The 13,760-nt window shown below is 40.2% G+C and overlaps 2 protein-coding genes across 2 annotated transcripts in view; one reads left to right on the plus strand and one right to left on the minus strand.

The window, feature by feature from the left end:
• Positions 1-13,760, plus strand: part of LRIT1 (leucine rich repeat, Ig-like and transmembrane domains 1) — a gene marked incomplete at its 5' end in the record, with an annotated part of 117,615 nt that overhangs the window by 4,027 nt on the left and 99,828 nt on the right. The gene's annotated exons all lie outside the window — the stretch shown is intronic.
• Positions 162-13,760, minus strand: part of CHAT (choline O-acetyltransferase) — a 35,454-nt gene continuing 21,855 nt past the window's right edge. Inside the window, 8 exon segments of the mRNA XM_084525357.1 lie at positions 162-471; positions 473-720; positions 2,467-2,604; positions 6,429-6,491; positions 9,677-9,818; positions 11,340-11,462; positions 12,632-12,760; positions 12,947-13,047. Of these exon segments, the coding sequence (XP_084381483.1) occupies positions 453-471; positions 473-720; positions 2,467-2,604; positions 6,429-6,491; positions 9,677-9,818; positions 11,340-11,462; positions 12,632-12,760; positions 12,947-13,047 (963 nt within the window). The 3' untranslated portion in view covers positions 162-452.

The following is a 13,760-nucleotide window of genomic DNA, read 5'->3' on the forward strand; positions in this document are numbered from 1 at the left end:
TCAATATACCTAGTAGGGGAAACTACTGTTTTGTTTTTTTCTTCTGTTTTCTTTGCATGCAAACCTTTCAGGAAGACATGAAAATGATTTAGAACTACTTGCAGGGGATATTAATTAATTGGTGTGCTGTAGTGTTTTATTCATGTCATAGACAAACTTAATTTTTTTTAGATGATAAAGTGGCATAAATCAATTATGGTTAGAAATAGTAGTACAATACAGGCACATATTACTGCCTCCTTCATTTCAGCCAGTGAGACCAAACCTTTTTGCTGACTCTCAAGCATGAAATGGAAGATTTCATATTTATAGGGCTTTAAATGTTGGCAACAATGTAAAACACATGACATTTTTGTTCTACACTGAAATATTACTAGTACTATCTTGCCTTTGAACAACTATGTCATTGTTTCTTCATAGGGTGGATTTAGCAAAATAATTCCCACAGCCTCTTAGGGTTTGTGGTCACTGCAACCGTCTGGCTTCTTCTTTTTTAGCAAGTGGCTTTGCTGCGGTAGAGTTGTATTTGCTGCACAGATCTCTGATTTCTAGGAGACTTTCTTCCACAGCTTTTGCCAGCATGTCTGAGGAGGTTTCTTTGCAGTCTTTAAAGCTTGAAATGCAGAATAATATATGCTCTGGCTGAGGGTTATAACATGCCCCGTAGCCGTTGGGCACCACAGGCCCATAGCAGCAGAACATTTCCATAGTAGTTGGAACCTGGGTACAGGGAGAAGGTAAGGAGTGATTTCTGATTAATCAAGACACCTGAAATCAGCTGGTTAAGAATGAGGAAAAAGATAAACAAATTCTACTAATGCTCAAAATGTGGAGAATCCCCTTTGTAGAGTATGAGTTCCTTCAGAAGTCTAGACCTGGAGCTGATATGTGGAAAGTAAAAGCTGAACCCGGTATAGAATGGGGCTGCTCTGTTTGTTTTCCAAGGTCTGAGAGTTGGTATCATTTGAAGGGGGTATAATGCATTTCTCACTTGATACAGATATTTAACATATATAAGCTTTGTTCCTGACAGATAAGGAACTTCTAAGGCTGTATGTAATTTTGATACATTCTCATGATGCATAAGACTTTTCTAAGGTTTGTAATTTCATAAGGTTATCTTAAGGTTATGTTAACCTTCTAGTGTGAAGAGCGTAATCAATTATAGAAAGTAGTATCATCCATTTCTATATGAGCTTATATTCTAATAATAATTTATATTCTAATCCTAGTATTCATTAATTGTGATGCTGTGTAAAAGCGTATGTTAATGCATCTGGGTGCTATATTTCCATTACACCTCAGTTTAATCCTAGCATAATACAGGAGTGAAACACTTTCTCCTGGAGAAAATAAAAGATGTGTTAGAAATCTGTGCTTCAGACTTTGTGCACATGGGCCTTCAGAAATGACATTTGGCTTTTTAATGGTGTAGAACAAGCCATTAGTCCTGCTAATAGAGCCATAGAATTGTCAGATAAATTTGCTGCACAACAGCCGAAGGCCATAAAGCTATTCAGAAACACTCTTTGCTCACGGATAGTTTCTTGGAGAATTTATGTAGTAGGGTGTTGGTTACATTCACTCATGTCTCAAGCCTACAAACATTATGACAAGATCAAATTACTTATTAAGGCTTTATGCTGTAGCATGATATTATAAGTCTTTTTTGTTGCATAGTTCCAATCCATGCTGCTGGGTTAGTGTTTCAGAAAATGAATTCCTGCAGAAATTTCTTCTTTCATTAGGATTGCTACTATATGCAATGAAACATTTAATTTTTAGGCTGTATGCAACAAAGGATGTTTCCTTATTCAGAATATTAAATGTAGGAAATGTTCGCTCTTAGAGTATCTTAGTATAGTTGCACAGAACTGTAAATCCGCAACTGTCTAAAATGTCTGTAAATCTAAGAATCATGTCTGCACGGATTGCAGTCTTACACTGAATAACTGAAGGCTCTTGAAGATTTCTAACACAGCTACTTTTAAGAGTAAAATTTCCCCATGCCTTTTAGCTTTTCTTTCTCAGAGCGGCAGCCTGCCTGGCTTGTGGCTGTACAAGTCACAGGAACAGAACTCCCGCTAGAGCTGGCACCTCAGGGGAAGAAGGAAAAGAAAGGAAATAGGAAGATACATAGTATGGGAAGTGAGGAAACACCGAGCCCTTGTACAAATTTTACTGAATTTGTATGTGTGCATTTCCAGAATTTCTGGGAAGGGCTTTGTGATGCTGTTAGGGAACTGATAACTTCAGTAGATACTGAAGTTAGATCAGCCAGTAGATACTGTGCTGATTTTGAAGAGCAAGACAAAACTGGATTAAAAAATTTGCAGATTTCTTGATGGTACTAGCATTTATTTATTTATTTATTAATCTGTCGTTCCCATTGTGAGATACAGGGTCTGGCAGAACACAGATTAATTAGCCCTTGGTTAGCAAGACCAATGGATAGGAAAAACTCACCTGGCTGGTTGAAAGGATGAATCGATTGCTTGTCAAATACGTCTCATCTGTAAATATCTCTGGCAGTTCCTTGAAGTGTTCTCGTGCCGCCTCTCTCAGGCCTAGTAGATGATTGTCTATTGCCATCCCAGTAATAGCCTGTGTACAACATGACAGACACCAGCAGTTAACTGAGTACGCAGGCGCTTTGCTGGCTGCTGCTGCCTTGCTTTCTGCTCAGAGCTGATGAACTTTTCTTGAGTGTTGTAATGCCAGTAATGTGCAGATATTGCTCAGAGTGTGTGCTTTGCTGATGGTCAGTAACTAGATGTCCATATGGTGCTTTGAAAATGTAAAAATTAGGAAGGAGATGGTCTGGAGATGTGTTTTGTGCTGATGTTATCTGGAGTTCTAGGTGCACATAATTTCTCAAACAAATATTCTCTGTGAATATCACGGAGTGGGCTTTCAGAGCTGCTGAAGGGAGCAGAAAAGAAAGGAAGTTTCAAAACACTTCCAAATAAGAACAAATTAATCTTTTGTTGCCTTACTACCTGGGTCTCATTCTGGCAGGTCTGTCATTGCATAAAAGCTAGATCCAAAGATCTAGTAGATGTCTACTACCAGATTTACTAGGGATCACAGAACAACTTAATTTGGAAGGGACCTCTGGAAGTCTTTCTGATTCCACTACATCTCAGTGCAGAGCCCATATAAAAGTTAGATCCAGTTTGAAGTGTAGAATGGATAGATCTCCCGTTCTATCACAGATCTGCTAGTGTTCTCCACCACTTGAGAAGACTAGGATTAGGGGTGCAGATGTCTTCACTGTTTCATTCACTGCCCCAATTTCCATTTTCATTGCAGAGCTGGATTATCTCAGGGGCAGCCCTTACTTTAGCCCTCCCTCTAATGAGGCAATTGAAAACAGCAAGTGTAGGAAGCATAGGGACGTGCTGGTGTCCAGCTGTCAGGAGCTAACTAGTGCCAACCCTGCAGTAAGTCTGTGCCCTGTGGGTTTACTGTCTAGCTATCTCCCGCTGTAGACTTCAGGAATTTAATTAGCTTTAAGATCTTTCCCTGCTAGCAAATGTGATTGAAGATGGCTAATGGGATCAAAAGTCAGTAGAAAGAGTGGGCAGACAGTACAGTTACAGGAGCTTTGTTGCTTTAGGAAACCAAGTCAAAATGTTGGCATCTGAAGAAGAGTGCTGGGCTGATCCAACCAGGCAGGAATTGCCTCAGATGATCCTTCAGTCTGGGCTGACCCTTGCTGGAGAGGGCACAGTTTGTAAGGACTGAGCTGTGGCTCATTCCTGGATAGCAGGCTAAGGTCATGTAGGAAGGAAATGTAGAACAAGGGAAACAAGCAGCCAGAGAGAGCAGGTAGGATTTAATAAAAATAAAAATAATAAAAAAAACAAGCTAGTTTTCCTCTTAAGGGGAGAATTAAAATAAATAAATAAATAAAAGGCACAAGCTTGGTTTTCCTCTTGAGAGGAGAATCATTTTAACCACTAATGAGTGCCTGAAGCAAGGGGCTGGGAGTGCATAATCTTATTTGGCTTAATAAGGAGTAGGCACCCATTGGGAAGGGGGCCATTTGTTCATCAGCCCAGATGGAGCAAGGATGCTGCAAAAGGTAGCATGCATCAGGGTAGTGTTTATGTTGTTTTTTCCCATAGAGGGAAACTGACTTGATAATCAAAGGAAATATTTTGCTATCGCACAAGATTTATAAGGCTGTTAGCAATGACATTTTTGCAACATAGATCAATGTCATGTCTGAAGAGAGGCCGAGACGGGCTAACGAAATAAACTGTGAGTCAACGCATAGGAAAAAACTGTGCTAAATTGAATTTTAGAGCTCCACATTTAAGATAGCAATGCTACTAGTAAGCCCTAACAAGGGGAAATAAAATCATTAAATTGCTTTTTGTTTTATGAAGTAGACTTTTTTGTTTTTCTTAGGAGCTATTACATTTCAGTCTGTTACACCCAATTTAGTCAGACCATGGAAGTCTTGCCCCTAGTTTAAATGCACATCAATTAAATCTGCTATTCTGACAAAGAAAGGGGCACTTGGTGAGAAGAAATACCTAAAGGCCTTTTAAAATGTAAAGATAAGTAAAATCACCATAGGAAAATTAAGTATTTTCCCATGAGCTGTACTTGATGGTGAATTTTATAACATTTTCTTGAACAGAAATTACTTGGAGGGAAGGTTTTATAGAACACATATATATAGGTGTGTATATATATATATTTAAAGAGATGTCATACAGGAAATCCATCGGTTGTGACCTAGTAGATCTGCAGCATGTTGTGTTCATTGTGTGATTTCTCTGAGATGGTTCGGGTGAGATAGTTACTTGTCTCTGCTTTAGAGATGTTGTTGTGTCTTAGCTTCAAGAAGGCATGGTCTTGGCATTATACTTGAAACACAAAACTGCTTTCCTTCCCTGGTTCTTTTGTTTCACGGTCCTAGGAATAAATCCTGCCTCAAAGCAACACTTCACCTCTCCAGTGCCCTGGGTATACCTCTGAAACCACCCCTGGACGTGAATGATTTCTTGAATATTACGAGTAGTTAAACAGCAATCAGTACTGTGGGTTTGTTAGGCAATGGTCTGAGGCAAAACTACGGGTAGCAAATTCACTTAACATAGCTGGTTATTAACATGTATTAATTTCATGAGTGGTTTGACAAAGTTGTTTGTAGAGGAAATCTGTGCTTTGTCCTGGCACAGTGGGATGTGGAGCATTACTCAGGCTGAATGGTCTCATTTGTAATCAGCAGAAAATGAGTTGCATTTGATACCATTCAGCGAAAAAATAATCAGTTTAGTGTCTCTTCCTTTTGTTAGACACTACATTCAGGTCTTTAAAAGACTTACTATAATTGTTTCCTCATTGTTAATGACACTTTTTATAAATTACACTTTGCCCAGTATACTGGACAATCTGAGGAGCTGCATTCTCAGCTGCTGACCACTGACTCAGTCAAAATTACTGCTTTTGTCAGCTGAGGACCAGGTCCCAGATAAGGACCTCTCACCTCTAGGGAAGAGGAACATAAGAAAATGAACAACTGGTTCATTCTGAAGAGAAAAAAACAAACATCTCTGAATATGTTACAGTTGTCAAAAGCTTGTATGTAATGTTATAGCTTATGGATATGAAAGCCTGTAAATTTGGGGGATCTGGATTTTGAAATTGGAGTTCTATTTTGTCTGTGTATTACACTGCAGTGAAATCAATTGCTTTTAAGCCTTGCTTACTTTTTTCACGATAAGGTGTTCAGTTACTGCTTCATCTTAGAATACCTCATTTCCACTTTTCTTGGCTATCTGCATGGCTAATACTTCATGAGGGTCACAAGAAGCACAGAATAAAGGCTTATTTCATCTGGTTAGTGTTCTGCATTGCAAACCTTTCAATACTTTTTTCAACAAACAAAACAAAAAGGAAAACAAAAAACAATACCACAACAAAACAAACAAACAAAAACCAACACTCTGTTGTTATATTTTGATTGCAAACTCTTTACAGTGAAAGCCATTTTTGAATTGTTAACTTGTACTGCACAAAGCTTAGTGGAATCCTAATTCATGTCTGGGACTCCTAATTATGACATTGATACAAATTATAAATGTTTAAAAGATGCACGTTCCCCATGCATACAATGAATACAGAGGGTCATGCTCCATGACAGATCAAGATGTGTGAGGTGGTCAAGAGTAGTGGTCTTGCCATTGATGTTTTTTGCAGAATTCTGTTATTTTGCTTTCCAGGAAGTGAGTTTAGGTGAATATGGTTATTTGGAGGGTGTTTGGGTCATCAGAAACGTTCGTGTGACACAGTGGATAATTTTAAGGTTTAGAGATATGTACATTTTGTGATGCTTAGTTAATGATTGTATCTTCAGACTTTTGGTGAAAAAACAACTAGTTCTTATTCAGACAAAACAGTATTTTACTTACCAGAATAGTGTAATTAGTCTGAGCTGCAATTGCATCCTTAAATCTCTGCATCTTCTCGGAGTCCTGTTGGGGGAATTGAAATATCTCTCTTATTGCCTAAACTCTTAAAGAAATCACATTGTCCAATAATTAACCGGCAACCAAACAACAGGCACTCTCAAAATGTCCTTTGTTCCTTGCTCAGGTGTAAGTACTCCTTATAACTGAAAAGTCATGGGGATTCAGTGTCCTGCTCAGTAACCATGCCTGGCTGTGCAAGGGTTGAACAGGCTCATTGGTGGTGGTTTGTTTGAGGTCAAGGAAAGATCTGCAGCTCCTTTCCACGGATTTTGGGTGTGTAGGTTATTACTGATTGAACCACTCCATCTGAAGTAGTAAAATAATTGCTGAGTATAATTCAGTGTTTTCAAAACAGCCAGGCATCTTCTCCAGTATGGTTCATCTGGCCAATGACATTGATATTAATGAAAACTATTACTGATATTTTACTAGCTGGTCCAAAAAAAAAAATAAAAATAAATTACTCCCCTGTGTGAAAGGGCATCTAGAATTTTTCAAGGCTGTTCTACCCTGCACAGATGCCTTGGATTTCAGATAACAAGCTAGTAAATTTTAGATCCTGTCAAATGTACATCGAATCAGATGCTGCAACTTTGGGAGACCCTGAAACAGGCAGAAATGACTGGGCCCACAGATGAACAGGGAGCCTTCAGCTCCTATGAACGATGAATGATCTTTTGAACAAAGAAATCATTTTAGAAACAATTCAAGGCCACCATCAGGGACCTTCGAAGTTAGAGTCTATTTTTTTCATAGGGCTAGATTCAGGCCTTAGTTCCCTTAGAGAGATTAAATTACCACATGCAGTCTTTAAATCTGATTAATTTACAGCTATTCAAGCAATCTCTGCAGTGTCAGATGCTGTTTTTTTTTTTTTTTTTTTTTTTTTTTTTACAGCAAGTGTCAAATGCATGAGATATTTCTCCTTCTAGAGAATCAATCTGACTCGATCAATCTTTGGTGACTGTTCAAGCTATCATTTGACAATCATTTTTATTAGCATCATATAGGAAATTGTTTTTAATTTGATTTGGATTAATGGCTATTAACAAACTGTATTTTGGGGAGTCCAAGGATACTTGAACCAAGTGATGCATCTCATTGTCCAAAAAAAATTAAAAATGAATCCATTCAAATCCAGAGGCAATTTGCAGGTCTAAAGAAGTCACCTTGGAATAGAGTTAAGTGAATTTTGTTTTTCATGAATCTGTGATTGCAATATATACATATTATTGTTATGTATATAGTTATATATTATATATATTGCTGTACATATATGTAATTTTGGATAGAGAGATGCTCAAATCACAACAAAGATTTCTGAATTATATAAGTTACTGGGAAAGAATAATTACAAATCAGTTTCTATATCCTTTGAATCTCATTGGACAAGAAGCCAGAAGAATGATCGCTGGATTGGTTTGCATTATGCTTGCACATTTCTCAGGGAGAATTAAACCATTATTCTCTGTGTTTGGTACTGCCAAGGCATGCAACATGAAAATTCAGGGGGTGAGACTGAGCTCACTCTGGACTTGCATGGCATTCTTCTGCTTGTTTGTGTGAAGCAATACAATTTAGAACACTGTTAAAAGTGGGCACAGTCTTAGATTTGGGTAGTAAAACAGTGAGAAATGCCAAAGCTTTGGGAGAACTGCAGAAGTCAGTAAGTCGTGGGCCAAGGAGGTTAGAAAGAGATTATTGGAGGGAACAAGAAGGATCTGGCAGAGCAGTGTACCAGGAGCAGGCTGGCTCCTCCTCAGAGTGCTGCTGGCCAGCAGGTACCTGTGTTGGGGCTGAGCCTATGCTGAGTACCTGACTGTGCAGGGGCGGGGAAAGTGTGCAAAGGTGACACCAGCTTCTAATGAAATACCATTATGAGCTGTGTTGTGGGCAGTCAGATGGGACACGAGTAGCAAATAACACAAGCCTTCTCTTGTCTTCTGCACAGTAGTCACTGTAATGTGTGATGGCATGGTCATGATCTGTCCTGAATTAGCCACTCAGCATAGGAAATTACCTCTGCTTTCCTTTGAGTTATTACTTTAACGTGGAACTTATTCAAATGTTCATCATGAGCTAAATCCTGGACGTGGTAACCAGAAAGAGATTGAAAAAGCCATGGAGGAACAATAACTATTTCTCTGGATAATTTTTTCCTCACTCTCTGGGGTATTAGGGCTTGGTTTACAACAGTTTGTTAATTTACACTTAGTCTGCAGCCTGGCATTACTTCTAGCGATGCTATGTTTGATGCTACCTAACAGCAATGTGAGTTGATGCTACTAGATTGGGTTTGCTCTGCAAAATAATTTATACTGTGGCAGCATGTTGCATCTAAACAGCAGCCTGGAAATTCCCTGTACAGCATCAGAGTGCAGTGGGTGGAAGTGGCACACAGCGAGATGCTGAGGGAGGCTCTGCAGGGACGACAGGAGGGACAGGGGCACGGAGCTGTTCATGCAGCTACAGTCTCAGCTCTGTCAGCCAAACCTCTTTGCATGCCCAGCTAATATGCAGAGTACTCATGCTTCTGGCAGACTCTGGCAGCTTCTGGTGGTGGCTCAAAGAAAGGTAACAATTGTTCTTTTTGCAGAATGATGTCAGGACAGTTTGGAGCATTTTTTTTCATTAGCCTGATGAAACTTTTTCATCATGGAAGTTCAGTCCCCTTGGAGAGCCCTGAAAGCTAATGCTATGTGGCAGAAATACAGCTTTAAAACCCAAAAGATCAGCCAAAACTTATCCACTGAAATCCAAGCATGTGAATTATGTCACTTCACGCACTGCGATCTGCTGCAGAGCTACCTACTGCAGGGGGCCAGCCAGGCGTTCCCCCTGGTGCAGCAGTATAGTGAATGATACCAGAACTTTCCATGTTCAGCCTAGATCTCTCTAGAATTGAATCTGGTGATAGCACATTCAGAAGGCAATATTAAGTCTAAAATCAGATGTTTTGTTTCTTTCAATGTCTTATCTATTGAATCCTTTATATGCTTAAGTTAAAAATAAAAAAAAATAAAAATTTAGCATAACAGTTGGTTTGCACCAAGAGCAAAATCTGTGAGGCCAGTTACTCAGTGCTAGGCCTTTAAGTTCTCAGTTAACAAAGTGAGGTACTGGGGATCATGAATGTATATTTGCTTAGGGTTTTGCCAGGGAAGGCAGAAGGAGACAGACCAACATACCGATAGAGCTGACTTGTCATCAATCATTGCTTTTACAAAAGCAAATGCTTCCAAGGTGGCAGACCTAATATTGTCAACTCTGCCCTCATCAAATCGGCGTATGGAAGCGCTTTCATAGGTAGGGACAAGTCTCCTGTGGCATCTGAGAGAATGAAGTAAGAAAAACAAAGACCAGTTATTTCCAAGGCATCGTAAGGACTAAAGGAAATATAGGCTTGGTACACTTTACTGTTACAGCCATGATTTTATTTTTTGCATATAGTATTCATCCTAATGCTGATAGAATTCAATAAGAAACTTAAAAAAGATGAATGCTCACTCAACTCTAATATGAGGAGCTTCATGCAGCAGTTTACATTTTAGTTATGTATTGCCAGTAAAAAAATGACTTGCTGTGTAAAAACAAGGCTAGTAAAACTAAAATCTACTGAAAGATCTCAAGGAATGTTTTATTTGTACTGCATCGTAAAATAATTGTGTAATTAATCATTTACTTATAGGAGTGAAATATGTTTTATTTAAAACAAGGAAAAATGAACTCTGAGTGTCAATAAAAAACAGAAAATTAATAGGAGAAAAGCATGCTTTTTGAGACCGAGCTGGAATGAAAACCCACATTGCAAATAGAACAGAGCACAGATTGTTATTTAATTTGGACCCAGGACTATAGCTACTGTTCCTTGCTTCAGAGTGTGCCTTATCTACTTCCAGTAGAATCAGGGGTCTCAGTTATGATGTAGCTGTCCCTGAGGCTGTGGGGCTTTTTTGCATATGTGGGATTTAAATTATTGCTCAGATCCAGATGAAAGTCTTGGACCAGGTCATTGTTGGAGCTTGGTCAATGGAATACGCAAAATGGATGTTTAACAGATTTTTATGGAGTACACAAAATGTGTTAGGCATCTGTTCATTTTGGCTAGGTAAAGACCACTTCAGGATTTAATTTGACATGATAAAGAATTATTCATGTAATAGGCTGTTCTGCAGGAAACCATGCAACCGATCTCTAGCCTGGAGCATTAGCTGTTCTGACAATGTATAAAGCAGCTTTTAACTTTGATAATACCATGGAAATTAGAGGATATTACTAAATCTTGGGATGCCTGTGAAGGCAGTAGCAGAAGTTACTGTCCTGTATAGGAACTCTGATCTGAAATCCTGCAGTAGTGTTTTTCCCTGTGGGCAATTTACCCCACTGCATATGTTGGGGGCACTTGCATGCAGGGAGCTATGGGTTATTGCCACGGTTCCTCCCAAGCTACCCTCAGTGGCAAGGAAGTGTTTTTGGGACTCCATAGCAGCTCCTGTTGCCATGGGTGGTAGGACTTTCTGCCACTCCCTGCCACATCCCTCACCCTCTTCTCTGTGCCAAGCCCAGGACAGCTGTGGGGAGGGCAGTGGCTTGGAATGGTGTCTGGAGGAGACAGGGATGGGAAGGCAGAGCAAAGAGTGGGAAAGGCAGTGAGGGAAAGGAACGCTGTGTCCCAGAGCTGGGCGGCAACTTCTATTCTGCCTGACTTAACCGTTGTTAGGTTAAATCATTCATTTCCATGCAGGGGGCATTTTTTTAGGGTGTTGGGAAAAACTGGACCCTCTCTATAAACAACCAGTTGTGAGTTCTCCCCTCCTGCTACCTTGTTCATCTGGTTTGAGTTAACCTTACCTGTAAAATGCCAGCTGAAGTGCTACTTGAATGTAGGCATCTGGGCTAATCCTTTGTTTCTTAATAAACTCCTTTCCATAGCTTTCAAACTTGTAGGCAATAAAGTCCAGATTTTTCACCATCCTGGAAAACAAGTAGAGGCAGTTACCACGGGGTGGGGGGGAATGCAGGAATCTCACATTCCATTTCAGACTAAATAAAACCCAGAGAAATGTTCCTGCCTGGACCCACAGAGGTGAGGGGGCTTCTGCTGTTTGGACAGTCCTGGACCTTGGTGACTTCTTCCTAGTCAGTGACTTCTATTCGTACTGATCCTAGGCTGGGTTTGTAATCTGCGGCCTTAAAGTGAGCTGTGGTACTCAGGGTCATCTGCGTAACATTCCTACCCAGCACCCCCCCCCCACCCCCCCACCCCCGTTTTTTTTTTTTTTTTTAAACCTAGTGTTTTCACTCCTGAAGCCTAAGTCAGGGCCTCCTTTGTTCAGGACAAATTTCTTTAAGATTTACAAGTGTGAGAAATGGGTCAATTAAAAACCTGATGGAGGCCATGAGCTCCTCATAAGTTTCAATTTAGAGGACTACTACCTTTATTTAGAAACAAAAAGGAATTACTCTGCATTCTGAATGTTTGCATACTTTCCTGTATGCTTCTAGCCACTTTGTCCAATGTACTGGACATACAGCCGATCATATCATTGTGTTAATTCTGTACAGAGAGTTCACGTCAGCACTCAGGCCTGTGATCTAAATAATTTGAAGAAAATCTCTTTATCCTCCCACCCCCTCAAATCATGCAAATCTTTTACAGTCTGGAAACACAATCAGAAGAACTAACCTTTGTAGGAGCAACATGGATGTAAACAAATAAAATTCCTGAATTCAAATTGTTTATTCAAACCAGTTGTAGTCTACTGTCCCATATACTTATCCCCCTTGCCATGTCCTCTGCTTTAGTAAGGTCAAACCCATAAAATGTACCCGTAAAAACAGAGGTCCTGTACCATTTGCATCCTGTGCAGACAAGACTTTTTTAAACCAGTGGTGGTTACTTTTAGTATTTAAGTGACAGGACAACAATGGCACTGCAATTCCTGAACACCATGAAGTAGCCCCAGCCCAATAGGGTACCATTCCGCTACGAGATGCTAGGTATGCCCGTGCTTAGCTGTGTTTGGGAAGAGGAGGAGTAGGAGGGCAGGGGGGGCCCTCTGTGGGAAAATCCATCCCTGCTCACACTGTGCTGGGTAGCTCCCAGCTTGCAGTCATTGAAAAAAGTGAGGATTATGTGCTACCTTTGGAGTTTTTCTGCTGATGATGCCAAGTGTGCCTGAATTTCAGGGGAACATTTCCATCTTAGTCTCCGTGGAGCAGGAAGCTTGCTTACTGAATCAGCTCGGACTAATTTCTTGGAGCTTTCTTTCCTGTTAGTATGTGAGAGAAAAGTCATTAAGCTCACAGTGAGAGTCTATTTGTCAAACATGGCTTTTTTAGCAGGTGAGTGACTAGTTTCCAGCAGCTGAACAGGGCTTAGTGGCCCTGTGTACCAGGGGAAATTTGCCACTGGCAGAAGCTTCCTGGGGTAGTTGCTGCACTGAGAGGGGACTCACATGTGCTTCAGCAGGTGTTCAGTGCACTGCACCAGTACGATGCCATCGAAAGGGGAGTGTTCACACACAGTACCACAGACTCCGTCTCTTCCTACCACAAACTAAGTAAAGGAGAGAACAAGTGCAAAATATGTAGTGAATAAATCATAGGTTACTCATGATGGCAATCTAAAAAGTGATGTTGTCATTGCTCGCTTCAAGGACTTCCTTGACTTAAAGATCAGTGGGACACTTACAGACTTATCATGGGAGACTTTCTTGTCCTGTGAAAGTCTTTACGTTCGATCCCTTTCATGCTGCTGTTTTGGACTGAGGCCAATGAGAATGTAAACTTTGGTAAATGACCATTGTAATCTGGACATTGGATTTAGCATCTGCTTTATGGTACTGAAAACCCCAGTCACTAAAAAACAAATTAAAAACTTCACAAAAAACAGGCTGACGTTCTTCCCCAGCTGGGAGTAATGCAACTACTTTACCTGGGAAGTCCCTTAGTATCACATTTTATTACAATTTTCGTATCAAGTGAGCAAGCTCATCCTTGTTTGATAGCTTTCTCATGGCTTGTTTTAATGTCCTGCTTCCTCTTTGTGTTTCTGGTGGTGTTTTCTTCATTCCCCTCATCCTCCTTGATTTCATTGCATACTGGTATAACTGCTGCACTGCGAGTTAGTGATACCCTCGTGTAGTCAGTTATTTCTGCACCTCAAACAACAGCCAATGTCTCAGAGCAAACTGCAACCTGTCTCATGTTTCCTGACTTTTTTCTTTATCCTCCACCCCCCTTCTTCTGAAGCATCTCTGGCTGGACTTT

This window comes from Aythya ferina (assembly GCF_964211825.1).
Source record: "Aythya ferina genome assembly, chromosome: 7".
NCBI classification, from domain to species: Eukaryota; Metazoa; Chordata; class Aves; order Anseriformes; family Anatidae; genus Aythya; species Aythya ferina.